Source organism: Diadema antillarum, unplaced genomic scaffold (genome assembly GCF_040938485.1).
Source record: "Diadema antillarum isolate AM-2024a unplaced genomic scaffold, OU_Dant_1.0 seq00001840_RagTag, whole genome shotgun sequence".
In the NCBI taxonomy this organism is placed as follows: domain Eukaryota; kingdom Metazoa; phylum Echinodermata; class Echinoidea; order Diadematoida; family Diadematidae; genus Diadema; species Diadema antillarum.
In genome coordinates this window covers 92,343-115,440 of record NW_027272512.1, presented here as the reverse complement: position 1 = coordinate 115,440, position 23,098 = coordinate 92,343, and the positions used below count along the sequence as shown (strand labels likewise).

At 39.9% G+C, this 23,098-nt stretch overlaps 1 protein-coding gene and 1 non-coding gene across 2 annotated transcripts in view; one reads left to right on the top strand and one right to left on the bottom strand.

Moving 5' to 3' along the window:
• Positions 1-6,363: 6,363 nt before the first annotated feature.
• On the bottom strand, positions 6,364-6,436 carry Trnak-cuu (transfer RNA lysine (anticodon CUU)). Its single transcript has one exon. It is a non-coding gene; the product is annotated as a tRNA-Lys (tRNA).
• A 671-nt stretch (positions 6,437-7,107) lies between these two features.
• LOC139712673 (uncharacterized) overlaps positions 7,108-23,098 on the top strand; it is a 32,407-nt gene continuing 16,416 nt past the window's right edge. Inside the window, exons 1-12 of the mRNA XM_071624476.1 lie at positions 7,108-7,311; positions 11,826-11,972; positions 12,523-12,681; positions 14,396-14,518; positions 14,999-15,178; positions 15,736-15,879; positions 16,680-16,826; positions 17,334-17,564; positions 18,351-18,480; positions 20,507-20,716; positions 21,216-21,413; positions 22,661-22,888. Coding sequence (XP_071480577.1) covers positions 7,165-7,311; positions 11,826-11,972; positions 12,523-12,681; positions 14,396-14,518; positions 14,999-15,178; positions 15,736-15,879; positions 16,680-16,826; positions 17,334-17,564; positions 18,351-18,480; positions 20,507-20,716; positions 21,216-21,413; positions 22,661-22,888 — 2,044 coding nt within the window. The 5' untranslated portion in view covers positions 7,108-7,164. The remainder of the gene's footprint in view (positions 7,312-11,825; positions 11,973-12,522; positions 12,682-14,395; positions 14,519-14,998; positions 15,179-15,735; positions 15,880-16,679; positions 16,827-17,333; positions 17,565-18,350; positions 18,481-20,506; positions 20,717-21,215; positions 21,414-22,660; positions 22,889-23,098) is intronic.

Here is a 23,098-nt window from a genome sequence, read left to right as displayed (position 1 = left end):
CAGCTATACCTCATCGTCAGACCTCTATCACAAAGTCGCTACAAGCACTATGTGTTGTCTGTATATTCTTCATTGTATTTATCAAATATCTGTGGGATGAGTAAAAAATACTATGTAGTCAAACCTTGATGTAAGGGCATCCTGTTTCCGGTGTATATCAAGCCCACTTGGACCATGCCGTCAGCTAGTGTGAGCTCCCCTGCAGAGAATAGTTTTTAAAGACCCTGGATAGTAGTGACCACATGTTTAACATGTCCAGCGGGGAATTATCTCCCGTGGGCAATTTTTCACTAGATGTATAATGGGCACACACTGTACTCCCACTTGAGCCCCAGATATAGTGGCATAGACTTCGTGATCCCTATGTAGCATTTTCCTGTGTATCACAAAGCAGCCGTATTAAGTTGAAAAACAGACTTGTGGACCGAGTATACAAGAAACTATGAAAGAAACATACAGTGTAGTTATTTTGTACCCTGGAATAAGTAAGACGGTAACATCCAGTGAGCCTCTGAATTCATGTGTGTACAAGAAGCATCTACAAGTGAATGACGGATAATAGGATTGGAATCAAATTGATCACCAACCGGTATGCTGTAGCCACCAGTCTTTAAAAACCAAGTCACTGCTTTTGTTTCATGTGACTGGTTGCTGTGCTAGATTTTAACGTATTGACTACTTGAATATTTGAGACATGTCTCGAATTCATATGCCCAGAAGTCATACATGTATCAGAGTACAGTAATGCAGTGGCCCAAGTAAGTTTACAATGCTACTTGTACAGGTGAATAATCCCAAGCAGTGCTTACTGTTTGTTGGATTGCTTGTAACTGCATGGGGGGAAAAAAAATTGTAGCAAACAAGCAAACTTAAATTTGATTTCTTGTTTTATAAGTTGAGAGCAATATGATTGCTCAGCATGTCATATTTGAAGCAATGTGCCAATAATTGTGTTTTGTGTCTTAGGGGAGAAAGTCCCTCCCCCCCCCCCCTTTTTAACTGATTTTTATTTTAATTTCCATGTTTGTGTACCAAGGTGTACCTTTACAGTGGAGTAAATCTGTGACAATATGTATAATGTGCGTATCAATTCAATGAAAAATGTTTTCATGAAGCAAATGGTAATTGTTCGTAAATTACTTTCCTTCAGAAGAATAACCACTCTCTTTTGCCCAGATGCTGCATTTATGTTTCCATTGTCTCTATGATTCGCTGTGTGCTTCAGAATTTGCACAAACATTTTCCATATTTTCGAAGTTTTGTCTGTAATGTACATGTATTGAATATAATGTTCTAGGTTGTGTACAGTGTGTTAAGTGATGTTTACATTTTGACTCAGGAGTTGAATCACAAGTAAGAGACGAGGAGAAGACGTGTATGTTTTCTGCCATATTATTTGATGTGGACAGACAGTTATTATAAATCATTGCTTAATTTGATTCAAGCTTTCATGGCAACGATCTCATTGAAATGAGTAGAAGGGGAGTGTACTGCAAGTTACGTGCAAACCTTTCTTTTGATTGATTTCTGTTTTAATTTATGCTTTACTCATGGAAGTATACGAAGGACAAATGTTCCATTAGTGATAGAGACTCCCATAATGGAAAGTACTTGAATTGTTGTGGAGGGATATGTTTTACATGCACACAAGGCAAACAGTATATTGTATACTGTTCAAGGTGAATGGCCTCATTATGGGAATTTTTGTTTTATTAATTACAATTATGGTTATTAACAGATTTGTGTGTGATCTGTTTCTCTATTTTGAAATATTCCTTTACTTCTTTTACTTAATTGATATGTATCACTTTGAATTGTAAAACTTCTTTTAAATATACCTTTGTATGTTTTTTTTGCTTGCCTAATACACACTAATATACATGATGGTAGTGCCAGAAATATTTGAAGATAAGTGCACCATTATCAACTATACATGTTAATGTTGGCATGTATTTTTCTGTGTTTATTGATAATAATAATTTGTAATATCCTATTATAGACGGATTTATTTTTCATTTTAGGTCTGTGTTTGTTCATTTGTGTAACACAGAAACACTCTTTTTTTTAAATAGTTGGTATGCATAGCTAGTAATAGTTGATGTGCATGGAAAATCTAAAATGTCAAAACCGATTTGGAGTAGATTTGAAATAATTCTTTCTTTCTGTGAAGCATATGAGCATGTTATACCATTCTGGAGGTATAGAATTAAATGACGAGTAATGAGTCACCTTGTGACCTTCAAGTTAGGAAAAAAAAAACTTGAGAGATGATGTAACAAACACAAGGCGCCTTTTGATTTTGACATCACGCTTTATAGTAAAACATCGCCTTGCATTAGAATTGCAAACAGCCGTGAGGAAGCACAGTGAAGACTGCATGTGCATTGCAAATCACTTGAGCAGTTATAATAAAATGCAACAGCAAACTAATTATAAAATTTCTGAGGGTTTTGTTTGTTTGTGTGTGTGTGTGTTTGCGTGTGTTTGTGTGTTGTCGTAAACATATTCAATGTTTCCGATTGTTAACGACCTGTTAACGATCGCCCCGTCACTGTACAGGCATGCTTACCTGGAAACATTAAACTGCACATTACTTGAATATGAGACAGTTCTGAAGCAAATAATTTCACACATCAATAGATATGTTGTATAATGTATTCTTATGAATCCCACAAGGATTTGAACAATCATCTCCCAGCATTCCCACTTGATTCCCACTGATCAGTTACTAGCCTTCCCCTGTAAAGGAAACCAAAGGGAAATGTGGATTGAGTGAAAGCAGCAACATTGGAAGAACACATCAGTGAAAGTTTGAGGAAAAGTGGACAATCCGTTCAAAAGTTATGAATTTTAAAGTTTTTGTGTTGGAACTGCTGGATGAGGAGACTACTTGAGTTTACGGTGTCATGTGTGGACAACAAAAAAGAAAATATAAAGAGAATTCCACGAAAATTCATTTTTCATGAAAATTACTCATTCCATCATTTTGATAATGACATATGTTCAGGGTAGCAATTATTCACCCTGCTTTCTGAAAATGGTTAGTCAAATGCTCTTTCCTTCTGCAAGAAAATTGAATTCTTGTGGAATTCCCTTTATATTTTCTTTGTATTGTCCACATGGTAGGTCATAACCTCTAGTAGTCTCCTCATCCAGTGGTTCCAATCCCAAAGCTTTAAAAATTCACAACGTTTGCCTCGATTGTCCGATTTTCCTCAAACTTTCACTGATGTGTTTAATGTTGCTGCTTTCACTCCATCCACATTTCCCTTTGGGGTTTGGTTTCCTTTAACTCCAGGCAAATGGGGTAGTATTTCACACAGGGCATGATATGCCCATTTGTTCGGAGTATATAATGCACCTGCCCGTTCTGCTTATATGTAGGACCTGTATGTAGGCAAATAGTTTTTACACTATTCAAATTTGGAAATTTGACAATTTTTATGCATATCATTGATTATTGTGTATGCACCTATACACTACATGAACAGTGATGAAGCCTGAGTTTTTGCTTACTAAACTAATTTCTTTCAAGTTTTTCTTCTTTTTTTTTAGGTTTCAATTTCAATTAATCAGTTAATCTCATTTCAATGTCATTTTTCAAAAACAAATGATTATTTGATAATGCCCTGTTACCTTGAGCAAACTGTATCCCTGGTTGAAGCATCTTAAAGAATATGTGTGTGTGTGGATGTGTGTTCACAAGTGTGAATTCTTTGAGATAGTAATTTCAGATATTACTACAATTGTAGTATATGATAAACACACCATATAACAATGGACATTATCTCAGAAACACTTATTTACATGTCTGCTCCAGCATACACAATAACACAAGCACAAGGACACATGCACATCTATTGTAATACACATTGTGAGAATGACTGCTTACACTGTCATAAATAAACATTTTCAAATAAGCAGGCCTACATGTATTGATATCAGTGATTTGTGTCTAAATTCTGCACATTGCAACATTGCAAAATTTTGTACCAAGGAACTTTACCTGCATTCCCATTAAAATATATATATATATATATATATATATATATATATATATATATATATATAACAAAATAAGAACAAGAACAGTGATAACTAAAAAAAGCACAAACCACCAACGCAGCTCATTTCCACCTATAGGCCCTATATTGTGATTTCCACCCATATTGTGAGTTCCACCCTATGGATTATGATAGTCCCAAATTCAGCGTAAATTGATTAATAATCATCACAATAGAGTACATGACTTGTATATGCTATGTAAGTAATATGGATATTTATTGTGGCGTGTAATACCATGTCTGAAACGATATTCACGGCTTCTGGCACAACCATTGTGTATATTGTTGTTTGCTCATGTTCATCAAACAACGCGACCTCGGAGTCGGAGGAGATTAATATTGCTGGTCGAAAAACCGAAATCAGCCAAGCAACTCGGGAAAGTAATGAGGTATCAATAAGTAAATGGACTCTAGTATATTTTGGAGCAGGGTTATCAACTCTTTCCGGAAAAAAGTGCTACAATTTGAAGTATCTAGGATGGAAGTCTGAAGGTGAATCTCAAATTTACTTTATTCCCAAAAGCATATTTTTGCGTGTTTTTTTTTTTTTTTTTTTTTTTTTTTTTTTTTGGTGAGAAATCTGTTGAAATTGGGATGTCATGGCGAAATGACTCCAGCCCGCTTCGATCTGGACATGGCATTCAGGAGAGTAGCTACTGAGATTGAGAGTCACGAGCGTGGAGATCCCAGCTGTCCTGCCAATGGTCGCACTTGTCGGAAATGTCAAAAGGTTGGACACTTTTATCGCTTCATCTTGAATCATGTTCATGCCGCAGTTTACGACGCACAGACCAATGCCGACGGAATCAGCCACATCCGCGTCCGAATCTTATTAGGCCAAAAAAAAAAAATTGTTGCATTGGCGTAACCCGCCCGACCCTAAAAATTCCGCCGACCCCATGTTTTTTTATTATTTTTTTTTTTTTGCTATCGATATCAAATATCTTGTTGATTGCGATATCACCGATTATAACTCTTCTGGATTATTACTCCTCTGGATTTATACTCCTCAGCAGAAGCGGATCTAGAGGGGGGTGGGGGGGTTGAAACCCCATTTACCAAAAATAGTGGTGTTTTAGATGCAAGAAAACGCCATTTTCACACACAGATTTTCAAAAATTCTCCCTACTGTGGGAGGGGGGAAACCCCCCTCCCACACCCTCCCCCCCCCCCTTTATAAAAAGCTAGATCCGCCCCTGCTCAGGATTATTACTCCTCTAGATTATAATACTCCTCAGGATTATTTCTTCTCAGGCTCTCATGGTGCCGACCATGATTAAGATGCCGACTCCCCTCTACTATCATGCATCTTCAGAGGAGGAATATGACTTCCACCAGGCGTTTCTCTTTCTCTCTCATTTTCTGTGCTGAGCAAACGAAATTTGTGAAAGATTGACTCCGACTTATAAAATCTTGCGTTCATTTTGTATATAATTTTCATGAGCATGATGTGTGCGCATGTGTTTTGAATATTGATAAAAATAACACACTCAAACGATATGTGTGTACAGAAAGCACAGAGACATGCTCATTCATTGATTGTATATCGTATAATAGTACAACTAGTGTTGTTGAAAGACAGTGACTGTGACTTGAAAATGCACCAATCCTACTGCTATCATTTTTCCGTTTTCAAGTTGACCGTATTAAAATCGGTCTCTATCTCGCACCAATACCATGATAGTTTCAAAGTGTTCTCGTTTCTCGTGTCAAAATTTCATCCAAATCTGATGGTAACTTTTTGAGCTACTAGTATTTTGCAAACAGACAGACAAACAAACAAAACCAAAGCCAGCAAAAACATATAGTATCCTTGGCGAGATGTTATCCTCGAGTACCATGAGTATTGCATTCATCCATAGGCGTCGGACCTATAGGTTCGGTTTAGGACCGGGGACATAATTTTCCTGAAGAGTTTTGTCTGATTTTTTTTTTTTTTTTTTGGACAAATTTGCTTTCAGTCAATCAGATGCAATGATTTCTGTAGATTATCACAGTTTGTCCACACACACAAAAAAAATGTCTGACAAAACACTTCATGAAATACCCCAAACCCTACTGAGCTCATATTCGTGATTTAATACAAACATACAGTAACATCATTTTAGAAGTTCAGCTCCGTTAAGATGAAGCTTTCTAAAAAATACATTGTTCACGCTACATTCGCTACATTACATTTCTATACCTTTAGTAACCTACCGCGCTATCTTGAAAAAGTAAACAATCCATTTTCATGAGGAATGAGTTTCCCCCCCCCCCCCCCCCCCCCTCTCAAAAAAAAAAAAAAAAAAAAAAGTTGCGCCCAATGTGGGGCTCGAACCCACGACCCTGGGATTAAGAGTCCCATGCTCTACCGACTGAGCTAACCGGGCTTCGCGGCGTAGGTGGTAGTTTTAAAATTATAATCTTAAGTACAAAAATAAACTATGAAACGCCAGCTTATGAAGAAAATAATTTTATTTTTTAATTTTTCTTGCATGAAATTTCCAACGTCATAGATCAAATTAGCTGTAGAAAATGAAATTTTGCAGCCATTCATTTCAAACAGACCATTTCAGATCTCGTTTTGTCGGAAAATTTGTAGAAAAGAAATACGTTACCCCCTTCGATATACAGTAGAAGGCATCACAATGATGCAACCCATAAAATGAAGGAGTAGTCTTTATTAACAAACCCTGAACACCTAAGATTGAACAGATTTGCAAAATTTTATCCTACATCTGTTATGTTAGCCCTAATATATGTCAATTAGGAATTTTTTCCAACAAGGTGTTTATTTTAGAATACCGATTGCTATCATAGTTTTTATTTTGTTGTGGACACCACCATCACAAATCGTTTCAAAATTCTGTGAGGTCTCTTAAAGCTAAACTAACAAGGATAAACAACACGCATTCACGCGTTGCTTGTCGTATCTGCATGCAGCGAACGAGCACGCACGGAATTCGGAATTCCAAGTACTGTAACTGATCGACCGATGCGACTAAACTACGACCGACCCACACGTCGTCAATGACGCCATCCAATAACCTGTTGTGTACGTGTTGGTGCAGCATTCGAATGTTTTGGAGTTCAATGTCGGTAACAAGTGGGCATTGCAATGCTGAAATCAGACGTTTGGAAGGGGAAACGTGAGCGATTGAAAAAGTCGTCGTCCAGTCGCTCTCGCAGGCAAAATGGAAGTTCGTTTCAGTCGGCGATTCAAACTCGTTCCATTGAACGCGTCCTTGCACCTATCGCTGCACAGGTAAAAATCAACGCTAACGTCGCGTCGTGCTGTGGGGATCGGGCGGGGCGGGGGCGGGGGACCAGCAATGTCAAGTTAGTGACCAGGGATCACGTGTGTGACGTAATTTACTGGCTAATAACGTTTATTCGAATACTTATATAATATTGGATGGCCTTGAGATTAATACAAGGAAATATTGGACGAGCTATGCACAAATATTGGACGAGTCGAAGACGAGTCCAATATTTTGCTTAGCGAGTCCAATATTTCCTTGTATTAATCGACAATAGGACATTCAATATCATCATTATTATCCTACAGAGGATTTTAGCAAAGAATGTTTTCACTTTGGCCTACCCTTTCTGTCTCCTACTCCGAGTGCTGTTCCTACTGTGTAGTGATCCTGTCATCTCTGGTGTGCCCCAGGGGACAGTACTTGGCCCACTCCTCTTCTTGACCTACATAAACGATCTACCAAGTTTTGTCCAGTCTGAATTTCGAATGTTTGCAGATGATTGTCTCCTTTACCGACACATTAGCTCACAGACGGATGCAGACAGACTCCAAGAAGACCTTACCAACATCCAAGGGTGGGAAACCAAGTGGCAGATGTCCCTCAATCCATCCAAGTGTGAAGTCCTGAGAGTGACCAACAAGGTGAAAAATGTCATCCATTCTTCTTATTCTCTTCATGGAGTCAAGCTTCCAGTTGTGGACAATGCTAAGTACCTTGGAGTACATATCAACTCAAAGCTAAGCTGGAAGACACATATAGACAACACATGTAAAAAGGCCAACAGCACACGAGGATTCCTCCAGAGAAACCTACATGGCTGCCCCAAGAAAATAAAAGAACAAGCCTATGTGACATATGTCCGCCCTATCCTTGAATATGCATCAACAGCCTGGGATCCTCACTGCCAAGACCAAATCAGGAAGCTTGAAATGGTTCAAAGACGTGCCGCTAGGTTTACTCTGGGAGACTTTCACCCTCGACACAGTGTCAGTGAAATGCTACACTCCTTGAAATGGCAATCTCTTGCAGAAAGAAGGGCCCAGCTGAAAGTCATCATGCTGTTCCGCATCTTACATCAACTGATTGCTATTCCACCTGAACCACCCTACATCTACCCGGTAACACGATCATCTGGACGAAGACCTACTCAATATCGACAACAATTCTGCAGGACCTCTGGCTTTCAAAACTCCTTCTTCCCAAGTGTCATACTCTTCTGGAACCAGCTCCCGACCAGTGTGACAGCTGCTTCTTCCCTCGAACAGTTTAGGAGGCAGCTGGTCGGGGTGACACTGCGTCAAATCTAGTTGGAAGAAGAGCTAATTTTACTTGCACAAAGAGCACTTTTTACTTTTTATAGTGTATATTACATCAATTGTAACAACAACAAAAAAGCATCAAACAATGCAGCGTGGCACACTAGTTTCAGCACTGCACAAAGTACGAAAATACTCTTTCCAGAGGTCAGTACTTCACCCGGAAGAAGAAGAAGATGGGGTATCAGTCCGGGAAACCCGCTCATGAGGACCGCCCCCGCATACGAGGATGGTCCCTCCTCATGAGGACCTCCCCCCGCCTCATGAGGCCCCCCGGGGAACGCCTCATGAGGCCCCCCATTCACTTCTTATTCATCTCACATCTGACGTATAAATTGTCGCAACTTTGCACGGTGATTTTTTGTTACACACACATGTCCACTATCCATGATGAAAAGAAGAAAAAATCCTGTCTGGTTTTTTTTTCAAAAATCGAGTTTTAATCGACCGATGCAGAGCGCCCATCAAAACACGGGCGCCAGCGCGTTCGCACAATGCAAGACTGCCGCACCTAGCGGCCTGATCCGACTAAATATTTTCGATGCTTTTTTCTGCGGCTCTCACCTCTCCGCGCACGAATCAGCCTCGTGAAGCTGAAGTCTGACATCTTTTTACACAAATTCGTAACGAGAAAAATTAAATCAGTACTAACCTGATCTTGTCCATATATTCCAAATTACTATTCCACACTGACAGAGTAGGTGGGTAGATGACATACTCCAGTTTGTTAGCAAATAATCACTTTGTAGGTATGACGAGTTCACTTTCTTCGTCAATTCCGCCCACGATTCCGCCGTTTGGGCGCTTTTTCTGGAATCATCCCGCGACGCGACGTACGTCGCATCACATCACGCATCCAACACATCGCGCATATTACAGTTACTGTACATGTACGTACGTACGTGCGTACAAGTACGTTATATACAGCACAGTAGCGCTGAGCATGTAGAGCTGCAGATCAATCGTCGCCTTGCGTCTGCATGCACAAAAAAAAATGCAACTTGTTTTCATCAAACCTAAATTTAAATTCCTGTTATGAAAGTGATATTTTGAAAAATTGTGTGAAAAACGATTTCAACTAATTGATATATGGAATTTGATTGTATAAACTCAGAATTTTAGAAGAAACGATATTCTAGTTAATTCGTGATTGACCAGTCACAGACGTTTTTACTTCTTATTTCAGGTCATCTCGTATATATCTCAACCAATCACGTTGCAGTTTAATAAAAACTTTGGGGAATCCCCCTCTTGCCGTCCAATATTTTAAATATTGGTCGCCTCGGCAAAAAAATATTGGTCGAGTTCAACAAATTTTTAAAGTGGGTTAGAGGTTATGAGGTGCGTCGACAAAATAACACTTGTATTTGGGCTCTAAAAATCCTCTGTATGGATAATAATATATGATAGTTGTACCAAGGAGCTTTGAGAAATGGAGTTCCAACTGGCTGTAAACATTCAAACAGCTGTCGGTTTTCTTTTGATGTAGGTCCCCTACAAAGCAAAGTCAAAAGAATTCCACAGCACAGTCGACAGGTGCATTTTTCGTGACTTTTGTACAATTTGATGATCGGGGTTCGATGCGATGTCGCCGTCTTTGTGAGCAATTAAATCAAAGAAATGATTCATTTGGAATGCTAACATAATGTCGGCTAGGCCTATATTTTGTTTGTTTTTGTATTCTAAAGGAAATTGAATTTCAGGTAATACTACATGCATATGAAAACGAAAGTAACTCCTGTCGAGGATTAAATTTAATGTCAAACTCAAACGTCAAAAGAAAGAGTGTAAATTATCTGAACTGTACATTGTGAAAATATATGAACTGCACCTTTAACGTTACTGGAAAGTCAATTTTATCATCTTTCCGATCACTTCCGACAAATGAAATTGATAATGGTATAATCTTCAAGTGTAGTTCTTTAACACTTTATTCATTTATATGTTACATTAGTGTAAAAACATGTAAATGCAGGTAATTTTAATTCTTATTTCATCAATTTTTGTAGAATTTTTATCCACACATCCCTGTGTCTGTACCTTAAAGGGATCGTACAGTTTTGGTTGAGACCTGATTTCAGGTTTCTAAAAATTTTTTTGTGAAATAATGAGAAATCTCTAATGAAATATGAAAGAGCATGTAATTCTATGAGGAATTCAAAGTTTATTTGGTGAAAATTGGTTTTGGAATGGCCGAGATATCCAAAAAGAGTGATTCTAATAAAGTGTGGGACCCACGCTTTATTACGATCGCTTTGTTCTACTTTATTTTTGGATGTTTCAGTCATTCCAAACCCAATTTTCATCAAATAAACTTTGAATTCCTCTTAAAATGGTATGCTCTGTATTATATCATAAGTGTTTTCTTGGTATCTCGCAAAAAGTTAAAAGCCCAATTCTCATCTCCACCAATACTGTACCATCCCTTTAATATGTACTGCTCATGTTTCATAAGAAGGGACAGCGGAAAGTAACTACCTTCCATTGAAAGTTATGAGTCATGATGCAATGCCACATGAATCAATTGTCTTCCTATCTGTGAGACAGCTCCAGTTTAGCACATACTTCTATTTTGATGCAATGCCACATGAATCAATTGGCTTCCTATCTGTGAGATTGCTCCAGTTTAGCACATACTTCAATTATTTCTTGGTGGTGGCATCAAATATGGGATCAAAGGGAATAACACTGTTGTTACTCCATCTCTTAAATCTCCTTGGTTGTACTTTGTATCAGGGCAATTACCCCCGAGGGCCAGTACCCCCCCCCCCCCCCCTCCTGCTAATACACTGTACTTGTTAGTATTCAGGTTAGAGTAAAGATTTAGGGTTAGGTTTTAGGGTCTAACTAACGTAGCCCCAGTGCAGGGCACTGGATCGCTGGTGCGGTTAGGTCTAATGACAACGTAGAGTTCGGGTTAGGGTTAACCCGTTAGGATTAGGTTCAGCACACAGTCACAGGATTAGGATTAGACTTAGGGTCAGGGGAAGGTCCAGGGTAATTACCCATGAGGTAATTGCCCTATGCCTAACTTATGACCCCTATGTGGAATAGATGTGTTGTCATTGTACTTCACATTTTGCAGCATTGTTAGTGTCACTGTTTGTAATTTCTGCTTGCTAATTATTACTATGCCTACTAGCTAAGAGGTGTGTCTGTGGTTTTGAATACATCTTCCTCTGTCATGCTTTGACTTCCAGGTATCCCAGCTGATAATTCTCAATGAGACTGTGGAAAGGGATGGGGGCAAGTTGCCAAACCTCATCCCGTTTGCCCAGACTGTGCTGAGAGCGACGGAGGACTTGGTCCAGGTGGGACAGAAAATGACCAAAGACACTGATGATGAGGTAATATTTATTAATTAGCTAATTGATGTAAATATAACAGTGTATATCTAGTCTTTTAAGTTATGTTTTGATTCATTCTTCTGATTTTGAAATGTTACTGATGAATGCTTGTTTGTTTGTAGGGAATATGAAAAAGAAATGAAATATCTTACACAAAAACCCGTCAAGAGTTAGTTGAATGTTTTTATGAAGAGTTCGTCCCTAAGATTTGAGAGAAATTTTTTTGCTTTTGATTTCCATCACTTGCTTGTTTGATACTATGTACCATAGTATAGTATAAAGCTCTCACACAAAACTCTGGACCAATCTGTGAAAAAAAAAAAAAAAAAATCTCTTGTTTTTAAGTTTAATGAGAATATCTCCCTGATATTTAGCATATTCTTATTTTCATGCATGAATAGCTGAGCAGGAAATTTGTGAAAATTTCCATACCATTTCCTTGCTTGAAATGCCATGGATGTATCCAGTTTGAGCAAGTTTTTGATTGATGGGTGTATGCCAGCTTTCGTGGTAATCTCACACAAACTACCCTGTCACATGGCAATTTTAGAAACTTCAGCTAGAGATGCCCGAAGTGTGTGATGCGACCATTGCAGCAGGACGCAGCATGCTGATGGCAGTCCAGCGTCTTCAGGCAGAGCCCCAGTCAGAAGCGGCCAGGGACAACATGGTGACTGCAGCCAGACGGCTCTTAGAGACGACCATGAAGGTATATAAAAAAAAAAGACTTGTTGGATCTTGGATAAATGCTTGATTGCATTGGACATTGAGAAAAGAATATCAGAGACATGATTGAAAAACGTGGTTACATAAGTTGATAACTCGGAATGTTTCACGATAATTAAGTTATTGGTCAAGATGAAAAGATACAATTTCAAATTTTTGTAGACATAGTTTACCTGTATTTTCAAAGGAAAATGTGTAGAACTGAGTAATGATAAAGGAAACATGTATTGCAGCTATTTCAGAACATGGGTACATTCAGTTTCTTTTTATAAACCTCACCTGTGATTCTGAGCAAATATTGCTATTTCAGTAAATCCTTGTTTAGCCAGTTGTTAGATTCTAGGCTATTTGCAGAGCAACAAGTAGTGTTTAGCTTTGTTCATGCTTGCATTTAACCCTAACTAGGCCGGGCTATTTAGGTAGATGAGAGAGCCGGGGGGGGCCTCCCAGGCCCCCCCTCCGGATCTCGGCCGTCGACCACGCGATCGCGATGAAAATTGGCACACGCATTGCCTATGATGTAATCTAAAGTACCATGAAGTTAATTTTTTCAAAAATTATCATTTACACTAAATTATGCTAATTTATGCATAATGATGCATGAAATCAGACAATTTGGTATAAATCACTAAATAAAGCTCAAAACAGGCACATTTTTGGTGTAAATATTCTTTTTAGTGTCCTTAGCAAATGTAAGAGAAAAAAATTGCATATTCAGAAAAAATTTCCTAAGTATTTTATTGTTTTTTGAATTTCTTATGTATTTCTTTGTTTTTCGACTTTATGTTTTTCATTGTTTTTTCGGTGAAATTTGTCCGTTACATTGTTCCGAACAAGAAAATGCGTTATCAATTGATTTTGATCAATAAACCCCCAAAATAATCATGCTTTTATGAAATTTGCCTGTAAACACAGTTTGCATTGAAATTGTACACAAATTCACGTTTTTGAGCAATTTTTGGTCTGACATGCACGTGCATATTTATGCGCAACTTCGGAACCGCGCACGCGGGCATCGCAAATTTAGTGTCAAAAGATGCGGGAGACTCAAAAGAAAAAAGTCATGAAACGTTGCGGGGATAGCTTCTCGCGATAGCGATACATCGCGCGAAACGTCGAGGGGGGGTCTCGGAGGCCCCCCCGGCCTAGTTAGGGTTATTAAAGGAAACCCAAACCCAAAGAGAAATGTGGATTGAGCCAAAGCAGCAACATTAGTAAAACACATCAGCGAAAGTTTGGAAAATCGGACAATTGATGCAAAAGTTAGGAATTGTTAAAGTTTTGGTTTTGGAACCCCTGGATGAGGAGACTACTAGAGATTATGATGTATGTTTTGACAACAATATAAAAAAAATATAAAGGGAATTCCACATAAATTCACTTTTCCAGCATAATGAAAGAGCACTGGACTATCCACTTTCAGAAAGCAGGGGGAATAATTGCTACCCTTGACATATGTCAGTATCAAGTTGATGGAATGTTTAATTTTCATGAAAAAATAATTCTTGTGGAATTCCCTTAATATTTTCGTTGTATTGTTGTCCACACATAATTGAATGCCTAGTAAAGGTATCTTTACATAGAAGTTAACATGTTCTCCATCTGTATGATAACTCCCACAAATGAATAGCGAGAAATGTTTTATCATGTAAGTTTTTGTCATCATAGATTTTCATAATACTCTTCTTGAATGCCAGGTTCTGCTAATTTCAGACGATGCTGAGGTTCGTCGCATCATTGATGCCTGCCAGTGGGTGCAGGACGGTCTACAAGACATGAGGGCTGTGGGCTCCATGAAGGAGCTTGTGAAGTGCTTCAAGGTATATGAAATGTTCGAACACGCAGTTTGCCTTCAGAGCAAGTCTATTTTTCCTTCAGCTTAGCCTTCTGAATGGGAAAGGACACTTAAATCAATGTCAGAAACCCTTTAGGGATAGCTAACTTCTACAGCAAATGAATGACTTTCGCTCTCAGAGCCAACTGCCTTTTGTGGAAGACAAGTTCTGTTTCTGCAAGTTGCACTGTACTGTAAGTGCTCAATTGTGAGTTTGTTTTCCTTTTGCTGTATATTTCTGTTATGCTCTCCCCTTGCCCATCCCTTATCATTCAGTTCATCTCTCATCACTGACCTTTAACCTTTGGGACGAGATATGAAACCTGTAAATCCTGTAGCAACTTGTACAGTACAATGAATTACACTGTGCTGGTTGGTGCAGAAGAGTCGTTAGCTCTGGGCGCTGAAATTTCTTTGTTCGATGTACACATTACCATTGGTGTATTGCTTTTCCTGAACTTTCCAGGACTTTTCGGAGTCAGTCCTCCTACTGTGCGACCTGTGTGATAAGAGACAGCAGGATCTGAATGACCCGGGTAGGAAGGAGAAGATTATCTTGGCCCTGGCCTCACTCAGACGAACCGTTCCCTTGCTCAACTCCTCCATGCAAGCTTTCGTCAAATACCCGACCAATGTGCAGACCAAGGTTGGCAAGAGATTGGCGCTACTTCTTATCTCGTGCGGCATGATTTGCCTGGTTGGGGCTGTTTGCTAACTACTGCTAGTCACTTGTACGAATTGATGGGGGTCAGAATTGGTTGGGGGGAATGGAATAATTCTGATGATATGTAAAGGATGAATTGCTTCACCAAGTTTATACCCTCATCTTTGTGAGAAGTGAAGTTGGATCTGTTATGTACTTGACTTCAGATTCTCTCTCTCACTTACATGCAGGACCTTCATTTTATGTCCTATCTGACGGACAGATTGTTTAATACCCAACAGAGGAGATAGCAAGGCTGCACATACCATTTTTCAGTCAGTGTGTCTCATTATGTCTTAAATTTAAGTCCATTCGTGTGTAAAGTAGATAAAGATTTTTTTTTATCTGCATCTGTAACGCACCACAGCCATGCATTACCTTACTTTACAATTGGCATAAATTGATTAGTATGTGACATGTGTAAAAAGATGAGGAAAATATGGTGCACTCCCTTGAAAGTAAAAAACCTACATTTGATAACATTCCATCATTGAAACCAGGCCAGTAGGGACTACACCTGCAAGCAGGTCAGTGATGCAGTGAGTCTAATCCTGGAGGCAGTGGACCAGCACACAGTCCAGGTGTCAGATACCCAGAGCATCCCTGCGGAGAAGCCAGGCCTCTTTGCCCACAGCATTGAAACGGTATGTGTGTGTTGGGGATGGGGAATTCTGTATTGATTTTCAGAAGAAAAAGGGTCATACAGCCTTTTAGAGTAGAGTTTATATTTCTCTTCCCCCTCCTCTGCCTCCTCTTCTTCCTCTTCCCCCTTCTCCTCCTCCCTCCTCTTCCTCCTCCTCCTCCCCCTCCCCCTCCTCCTCCTCCTCCTCCTCCTCCTCCTCCCCCTCCTCCTCCTCTCCTCCTCCTTCTCCTCTCCTCCTCCTCCTCCTCCTCCTCCTCCTCCTCCTCCTCCTCTTCCTCCTCTTCCTCCTCCTCCTCTCCTCCTCCTCTCCTCCTCCTCCTCCTCCTCCTCTTCCTTCTCCTCCTCCTCCTCCTCCTCCTCCTCCTCCCTCCCTCCTCCTCCTCCTCCTCCTCCTCCCCCCCTCCTCCTCCTCCTCCTCCTCCTCCTCCCTCCTCTCCTCCTTCCCCTCCTCCTCCCCCTCCCCCTCCCCCTCCCCCCTCCCCCTTCTCCTCTATTGCTGCATAGAATCAAGGAAATATCAGTATATTATTCAACCACATATCATTTGGGCATCTTAAATGAGCAGATGCAGTAACATGACTGATATTTCTTGCAAAGAACTGATCACTTGATTCTTGACGTAAAGTCATAAATTTCATGTTCTCTTCTGATGTACCGTTAAATGTTGGGTCATATCTGATGCAGTATGTCAAACTTGGTCTTGGTATTTGAAATTGAATTACGTACACAGATTTAAAGGGAAAATTTCATACTCGGAAATATCACGACATATTCATGCAATGATTTTCTGTGACACCCTAGTTGATTGAGATGCTGTCTCCTGACCACCGGATAAAACTTGGCGGGGACTTTGAGGGCATCCTGGAGCAGACTGTTCGGCATGGGATGAGCGTGGCAGCGGCCTCCAGGGAGTCTATCAAAGATGATATAATTGCTGAGTGTAAACATGTAAGGAGTATTTCATAAGCATGGAGTCTCTATCTTTCAAAACGAGCTAGCTACTACTTGATGTGAAGGGCACTGTAAAACCAGAAGTGTTCATGTATATTCTAATTTCATGAATTTCACGAAGTTAAATTGCACGCGAAAACTCTTCTGCAAAATATGCATTGAATGCCAGTAGCAATTCCCCAAAATTTCATGCAGATCGACCCATTTCATGAGAGGCAAATTGGTGTATAGACTATGACTGTGATGTGGAATACTACCAAGTTTGATCATCACCAATCTTCTAGACCCACATGAATATACGTTAGTAAAATGGATAGGAAATAATTGTTGCTATCATTTACTCAACCAGGACAATTTCCACCTAGTTGCATCATTTTGGCCAGGGAAGCCACCCATGAATCAAATATGTGTGTGGTAATTCTTATTTTGTGGATCATTATAGGTGGAGAACTGACATAGAAGTAAAGTGTTCCCCTTCATAATCTCACTAATTACAATCAACAGATACTGCAGCTCCGTTCTGATGTCACAAAGACCCACACAGCCATGGAAGACAATGCGTCCTACAGCCAACTGTTGGCGGACTTCGGCGCATTGTGTGAGGAGCTGGCCCGTGACCTTTTGACCCTGGAAAGTCTTGTGAAGAGCAGCATCACCCACCAGATTGTGGATGTCTTCACGGAAACAACGGAACCCATGGACAGGCTTGTCAAGACTGCTACTGTAAGATTAAAGGTAAGAACAACAGGATATTTTCTGTTGAGTTTCACGAAGGACACAAGGTCAATTTCTTTGCTGTGAGGTTAGAGGCAAAGACTCCAAGACATACAATTTCAAGAATAAAGGGTGAAGATATCCAAACCTCTTCTTACATTGAGACTGTGGATCAACATACTAATTTTTATTCTTTACTGTAAGAAATAAGAACCTTGAGACATATGTATTTTGTATTTTCTAATTTTGTAGTACTCTTCAGGGTTTCTGAAAATATATAATTTCATTGAAACTGAAGTATCATTTATTGCTACTACATATTTGACCTGTGAGAGACCATTAAGGTAGTCACATTAGGACCTAATGATGTCAGAACATACAGGCAATGTGATGTTTGCTGTGAATTAGGCTGCTTTTATCAAATCTTGTTCTTCTTGGTCAAACATGACAGTGACAATGCATGAACAGCCTGGTCTAAGGATTTTGAGAATGGCACATTTTGAGTTATGGACTGTTTTATAGAATGTAGAGTAGACAAATATTAGTGAATGGATTAAGGTGTAAATTGCAGATCATTTCATGATCAACATTTGATAGTTTAGAGGAAAGTTTTGTTAAATTGAGTGGCATGAAAGATCAATATTTTACATGAAGCCAGTTTTTTTGTCCAGTACAACAACTGTTGTAAGGTATATTCTACTGAGCTTGTACTAAAAGCCCATTTATATATCAGTGTTCCTGATTTGAATGTGTAACTTGAATAGATTAAATATGCTTTCTATGTGCATTTCCTGTTGCTTATATCAGGAGAAAGGGCCAATTAAAGAAGAGTTATGCACCAAGCTGCTCCAGCCCCTTGATGATGACTTCCATGATCATTCAGATAGAGTCCTTCAATTGGCAGCTTTCATTGCAGCCAGCTGTATCGACCGCAATCGTGAGTTTACCATGCATTTTGGTGTGCAGTTGCTGTCTTTTCTATATATGTGATGACCAAAAGTAGGTTGTCAGCATAGACTCAATGGACAGTAAGCAGTGTCATCTTCAATCACTGACGATTGCAGTAGCCTTCGACTGACAATCACACAGATTTTTTTTTTTTCATTCCCACAAGAGGACAATTATTCCATCTGAATTTGCTTCCTCTCCATCTATGATAACAGGTTACAACTTTTTTATACCCCCGCCAAACGAAGTTTGAAGGGGGTATATAGGAATCAGCGGGCGGTCGGGTGGGCGGTCGGGCGGGCGATCGGGCGGTCGGGCGGTCGGGCGGTCGGTCGGGCGGTCGGTCCGTTGCAAATCTTGCGTCGTGAACTACTTCCTCAGTTTTCAACCGATTCTCATAAAACTTGGCACAGATGTGTGCCTTGGGTTGTAGATGTGCAAGACGTATTTTTTGACAGTACCCAAAAGTACGTTGCCATGGTAACGGCATATTATGGGCAAAACGGGTACAAATCTTGCGTCGCGAACTCCTCCCACAGTTTTTGATCAATTTTTATGAAATTAGGTACAGATGTTCATCTGAATATGTTAATGTGCAAGACACATATTTCCGCAGTGGCAAAAAGTGCGTTGCCATGGTAACGGCATGTTATTGGTAAAATATAGGGCAAAATGCTTCATGGCAAAACTGCTTCATCAGTGTTCTTCCAATTCTCATGGAATTCATATTGAATGTTTGTCTTAGGATATAGGTCAGCATGACACATTTCTTGACAATGACAAAAAGTATGTTGCCATGGTAACAGCTCACATATTATGAGCCAAAATGATGGAAAATTTTGTGTTGCAAACTACTTCCTCAGTTTTTGCCCAATTTCCATGAAACTTGGTACAGATGTGTGCCTTTGGTTGTAGATGTGCAAGACGCATTTTTCGACAGTACCCGAAAGTACGTTGCCATAGTAACGGCATATTAATGGCAGAAGATCAAGGAAAGATCTTGCGGATTTAACTACTTCCTCAGTTTTTTGACCAAAGCTTATGAAATGTTGTTTTGACCAAAGCTTATGAAATGTTGTTTGGTGGGGGTATAACCAGTCGCTGTAGCGACATTTCTAGTTTTTTTTGTAGTCAACATACGGTAGCATGTTTTTTACTCATTTATGTCAAACTGTTCTAAAAGATTTAGGGAACGAGTTTGAAAGAAGTGAACAATTCTGATTTTCAAGTTATATTCTTGTTTGTCTTGGTGTTATGACTGATATCCGATATGATTGATTTCCATCTTAAGCCCATGACAGAAGTTGATGAGTCTCTATTAGATGAGTGTAAAGGCAATATTGAGGATGGTAATAGTAGAAGTCACTCCATACATCATGTCTCTCCTTCATAAAATGGTCTGCATAAATACTGGTCGGTGATTGGTCATAATGCAATCATGTGATTAATGCAGTGAAGATCGACATTGTCACATTTCGAGTAGTGATGTCACATCAGGTAATATAATTCAAGAATTTAACTGCCAACAGGACTAGAATGAAATGATGTGCATTTATGAGGACCATGATATATGACAGATATTGCCTTATCTATTGTTGTAGTATAAAACTTAACAGTCTCTTCAGTTATGTAAATTTTCTATTCAGATGATTTTTTTTTTTTTTTTTTTGGGGGGGGGGGGGGAATGTAAATCCTACAGGGATGTCAAGTGTTATATTGCACCTCTGAAAGGGTAATGTCTATCAAACCAAGACTGACATTTTCACCGCATGCACAAGCTGAGTCCATTCACAAAATTGTCCAGCTTCATACAGGTCCCCATGTGAACACTAAGCTGTAGAAGGGCATTGTGAATAAGGTTTCTTGCCTATCAAAGGACAGGAATGCTGTGGCAAGGTTTGAACCCTGGAGCCTCTGATTGAAATCATGGTGGGCAATCCACTGGACTGAAACACTTGATAAAACAGGTTGACCATACATTTGCCAGTTTTCCATGATTTTCCTCTCTGTATTAGGGGGCCAGGAGGTATTGGGCATCATGGCCAACATGGAGGAGCTGGATTCCGATGCCTTCCCATCATGCCTTGCGGTGCGGCAGAATCTTTCCAACAAGGGTGCCATGCAGCATCTGAAGTTGGTTCGCAGGGAGTGGCACAGCTCTGTGAATCAGCTTCTGGATGTGGTGGACAGCCTCATCGATTCCCACAAGTTTATAGAAGTATCAGGTTAGGCACAACTTTATTTCTTCTTTTTTTTAAATTTAAGGCAACCATATTATTCACTCTCAATATTGTGTTGCAAAGAACACAAGAACGATTATTGTGTCACTGTTTATCAGAATCTGTTAGCATTTGCATAAGTTTGTACTGACTGAAGGAAGTTAAGTACCCAAGGAAACAAACGAACAAAGAATTAGTGTAGTACATGCATAAACCAGGCAAAAGAGTGTATGGAAATATGCTAATGAGATTTTACAAATGTGTTCTTTGAAGTTAGTGTTAACTTGCCTATAATACAGAATACCAGTACCCTGTGTCAAAGGGCATTTTGTACAAATGCTATTGCCTGTAATTTATGTTATTGTGCTTGCCTTATTTTTGTCAAGTTCTCTGTTCAATATTCCACAGCTTATTGAGAGAGGTGGCCTTGCATTCAGCTGGATTGTTTTCAGGGGAGTTCTGAAGATTAAATCCATGATGAGTTTTCTCTTTCCCATTTTTCCAGAATCGTGTCTGGAGGACGACATTGAGGAGTGTCGCCAGGCCAGCCTGATCAACGACCCTGACCTGCTGTCGGAGGCTGCCAATCACATCCTGGGTCGATGCAAGAGGCTGCTGCACGTTGCTAGGCAACACCAGAACAAGAGCAGTGATGCTGTCTACAGGAATGGGCTGCAAGTCTTCATTGGGCAGGTGGAGAATGGTGAGCTGATATTCACCTGGTGGAGGTGTTTTGGTCTGTTGGTTACAGACTGGTTGGTGTCTTGGGTTCTGGGCTTAGCACTATAATGCCATTCAGGGAACAACACTTCATGTATCAGTTGAATAGAGTACAAAAGTGATGATGTTACAGTCTTCTGTTCAAGCATGACTAGCATCTCTTCTGTTCACAGGTTTCGGGTGTATATAAGGTTGTTTAGAACCAGTTTCCACAGTTATGAATGATTATGCAACACCTAAAAAGAATGTAGCTATCGGATTGGTTGATTGCCCATCACATGACATTCAGTTGAAGTACCATTGAGGTGAAAGATAGAGGCACTATATTCAATGAGGCAAAGCTGAGTTCAAAAGTAAAAGTGTGCCTCATCTTTTACAGAGTGCGAAATCTTGTACCATCGCACTTGTAACCATTCACTATTTGTATGCTATGTTGTCACACTTTGTTACTCTATTGAGTACATACCAGTTCATCAAATGAAACAAAGCAGTTACAGAAGTCTCATTGAATTACGGGTAGGATAAAGGATGAGGTTATTCGATGTGAAAGTGAAGCATGCATTCATGGAAACATTGATGTTGGTATCAGTCGTACCAGCACATGAAATGAAATGATTATATCAATGCTGGCTGTCTCTGCCGTGGAGTTTAACTAAGGCTTGCAAGCCACGGTTGGTTAAGCCAATAGATGCAGAGATGTTTTCGCTGTTGCCCGTAAGAGTAGGAGAGTGATGTTCCTCTTTGCATGGAGAAGGTGTACATCACATTGCAGGCTTGCATGTACATACTGGTCATGAACTTCAAAGTTAAGAATTTTTATGTCAGACACTGGCTACTTAGTCATTCATGTACCTTCTCCTGAATGCCACACATGTTCTAAGTATGTTAGGTTTATTTGCAAAACATAATGCTATGTTACATGAGGTTGTCACATTGTCGTGTCAAATGATGCCATGTTTGACGACCTATCAATCGATCATAACAAAAGAGAAGAAAATGTAATGTGGCATATGGTCGTGCAATGTCTTTCCATTGGTTAAGACCAAAACATCGTTAACTCCATGAACAATCATCTGCATTAATGCCCTTTTGATTCTCAATCAATGAATTGCTAACTTCATACAAACTGGTGTAAGGTTAGAAAGACTTGTCGTGTGGAGCTACACAGCTTTGAAGATGATTCTCATCGCACATATGACATTTCTTCACTCTCACTTACACTCCAAACAGCCATCCCGCTCGTCAAGAACGGAGCTCACTACGTGGTGGGCACCATCCGCAACAAGAGGGCCATTTCCGCCCTCCTCGACCACGCCCGTCACCTCCTCCAGTGCATCCACAACCTCCACCAGGGTCTTGACCCGGCCAATCAGCCCAGTATCCTCAGTCCACTGAGACTAGCTGGGCGCAGTGCAAGGGGGCGTGGTGCAGTAGTTGAAGATACTGCAGACATAGAGGGTGAGCAATGATTCCTGCCTCATTATGAAATCAGCCTTGTTATGAAGTCACTGTAACCATATAGAGTAAAACAAACGTCAGAATAACACAGCAGAATGGGAACCAACTGATAGGCAAGATTTTAGTGAAATTAGGATTTAACTTTACAACAGCAGTTGCCTTTGGAAGTTTAGAGAATCCTCAAGCATATTTAGGGGGTACCTCATAATA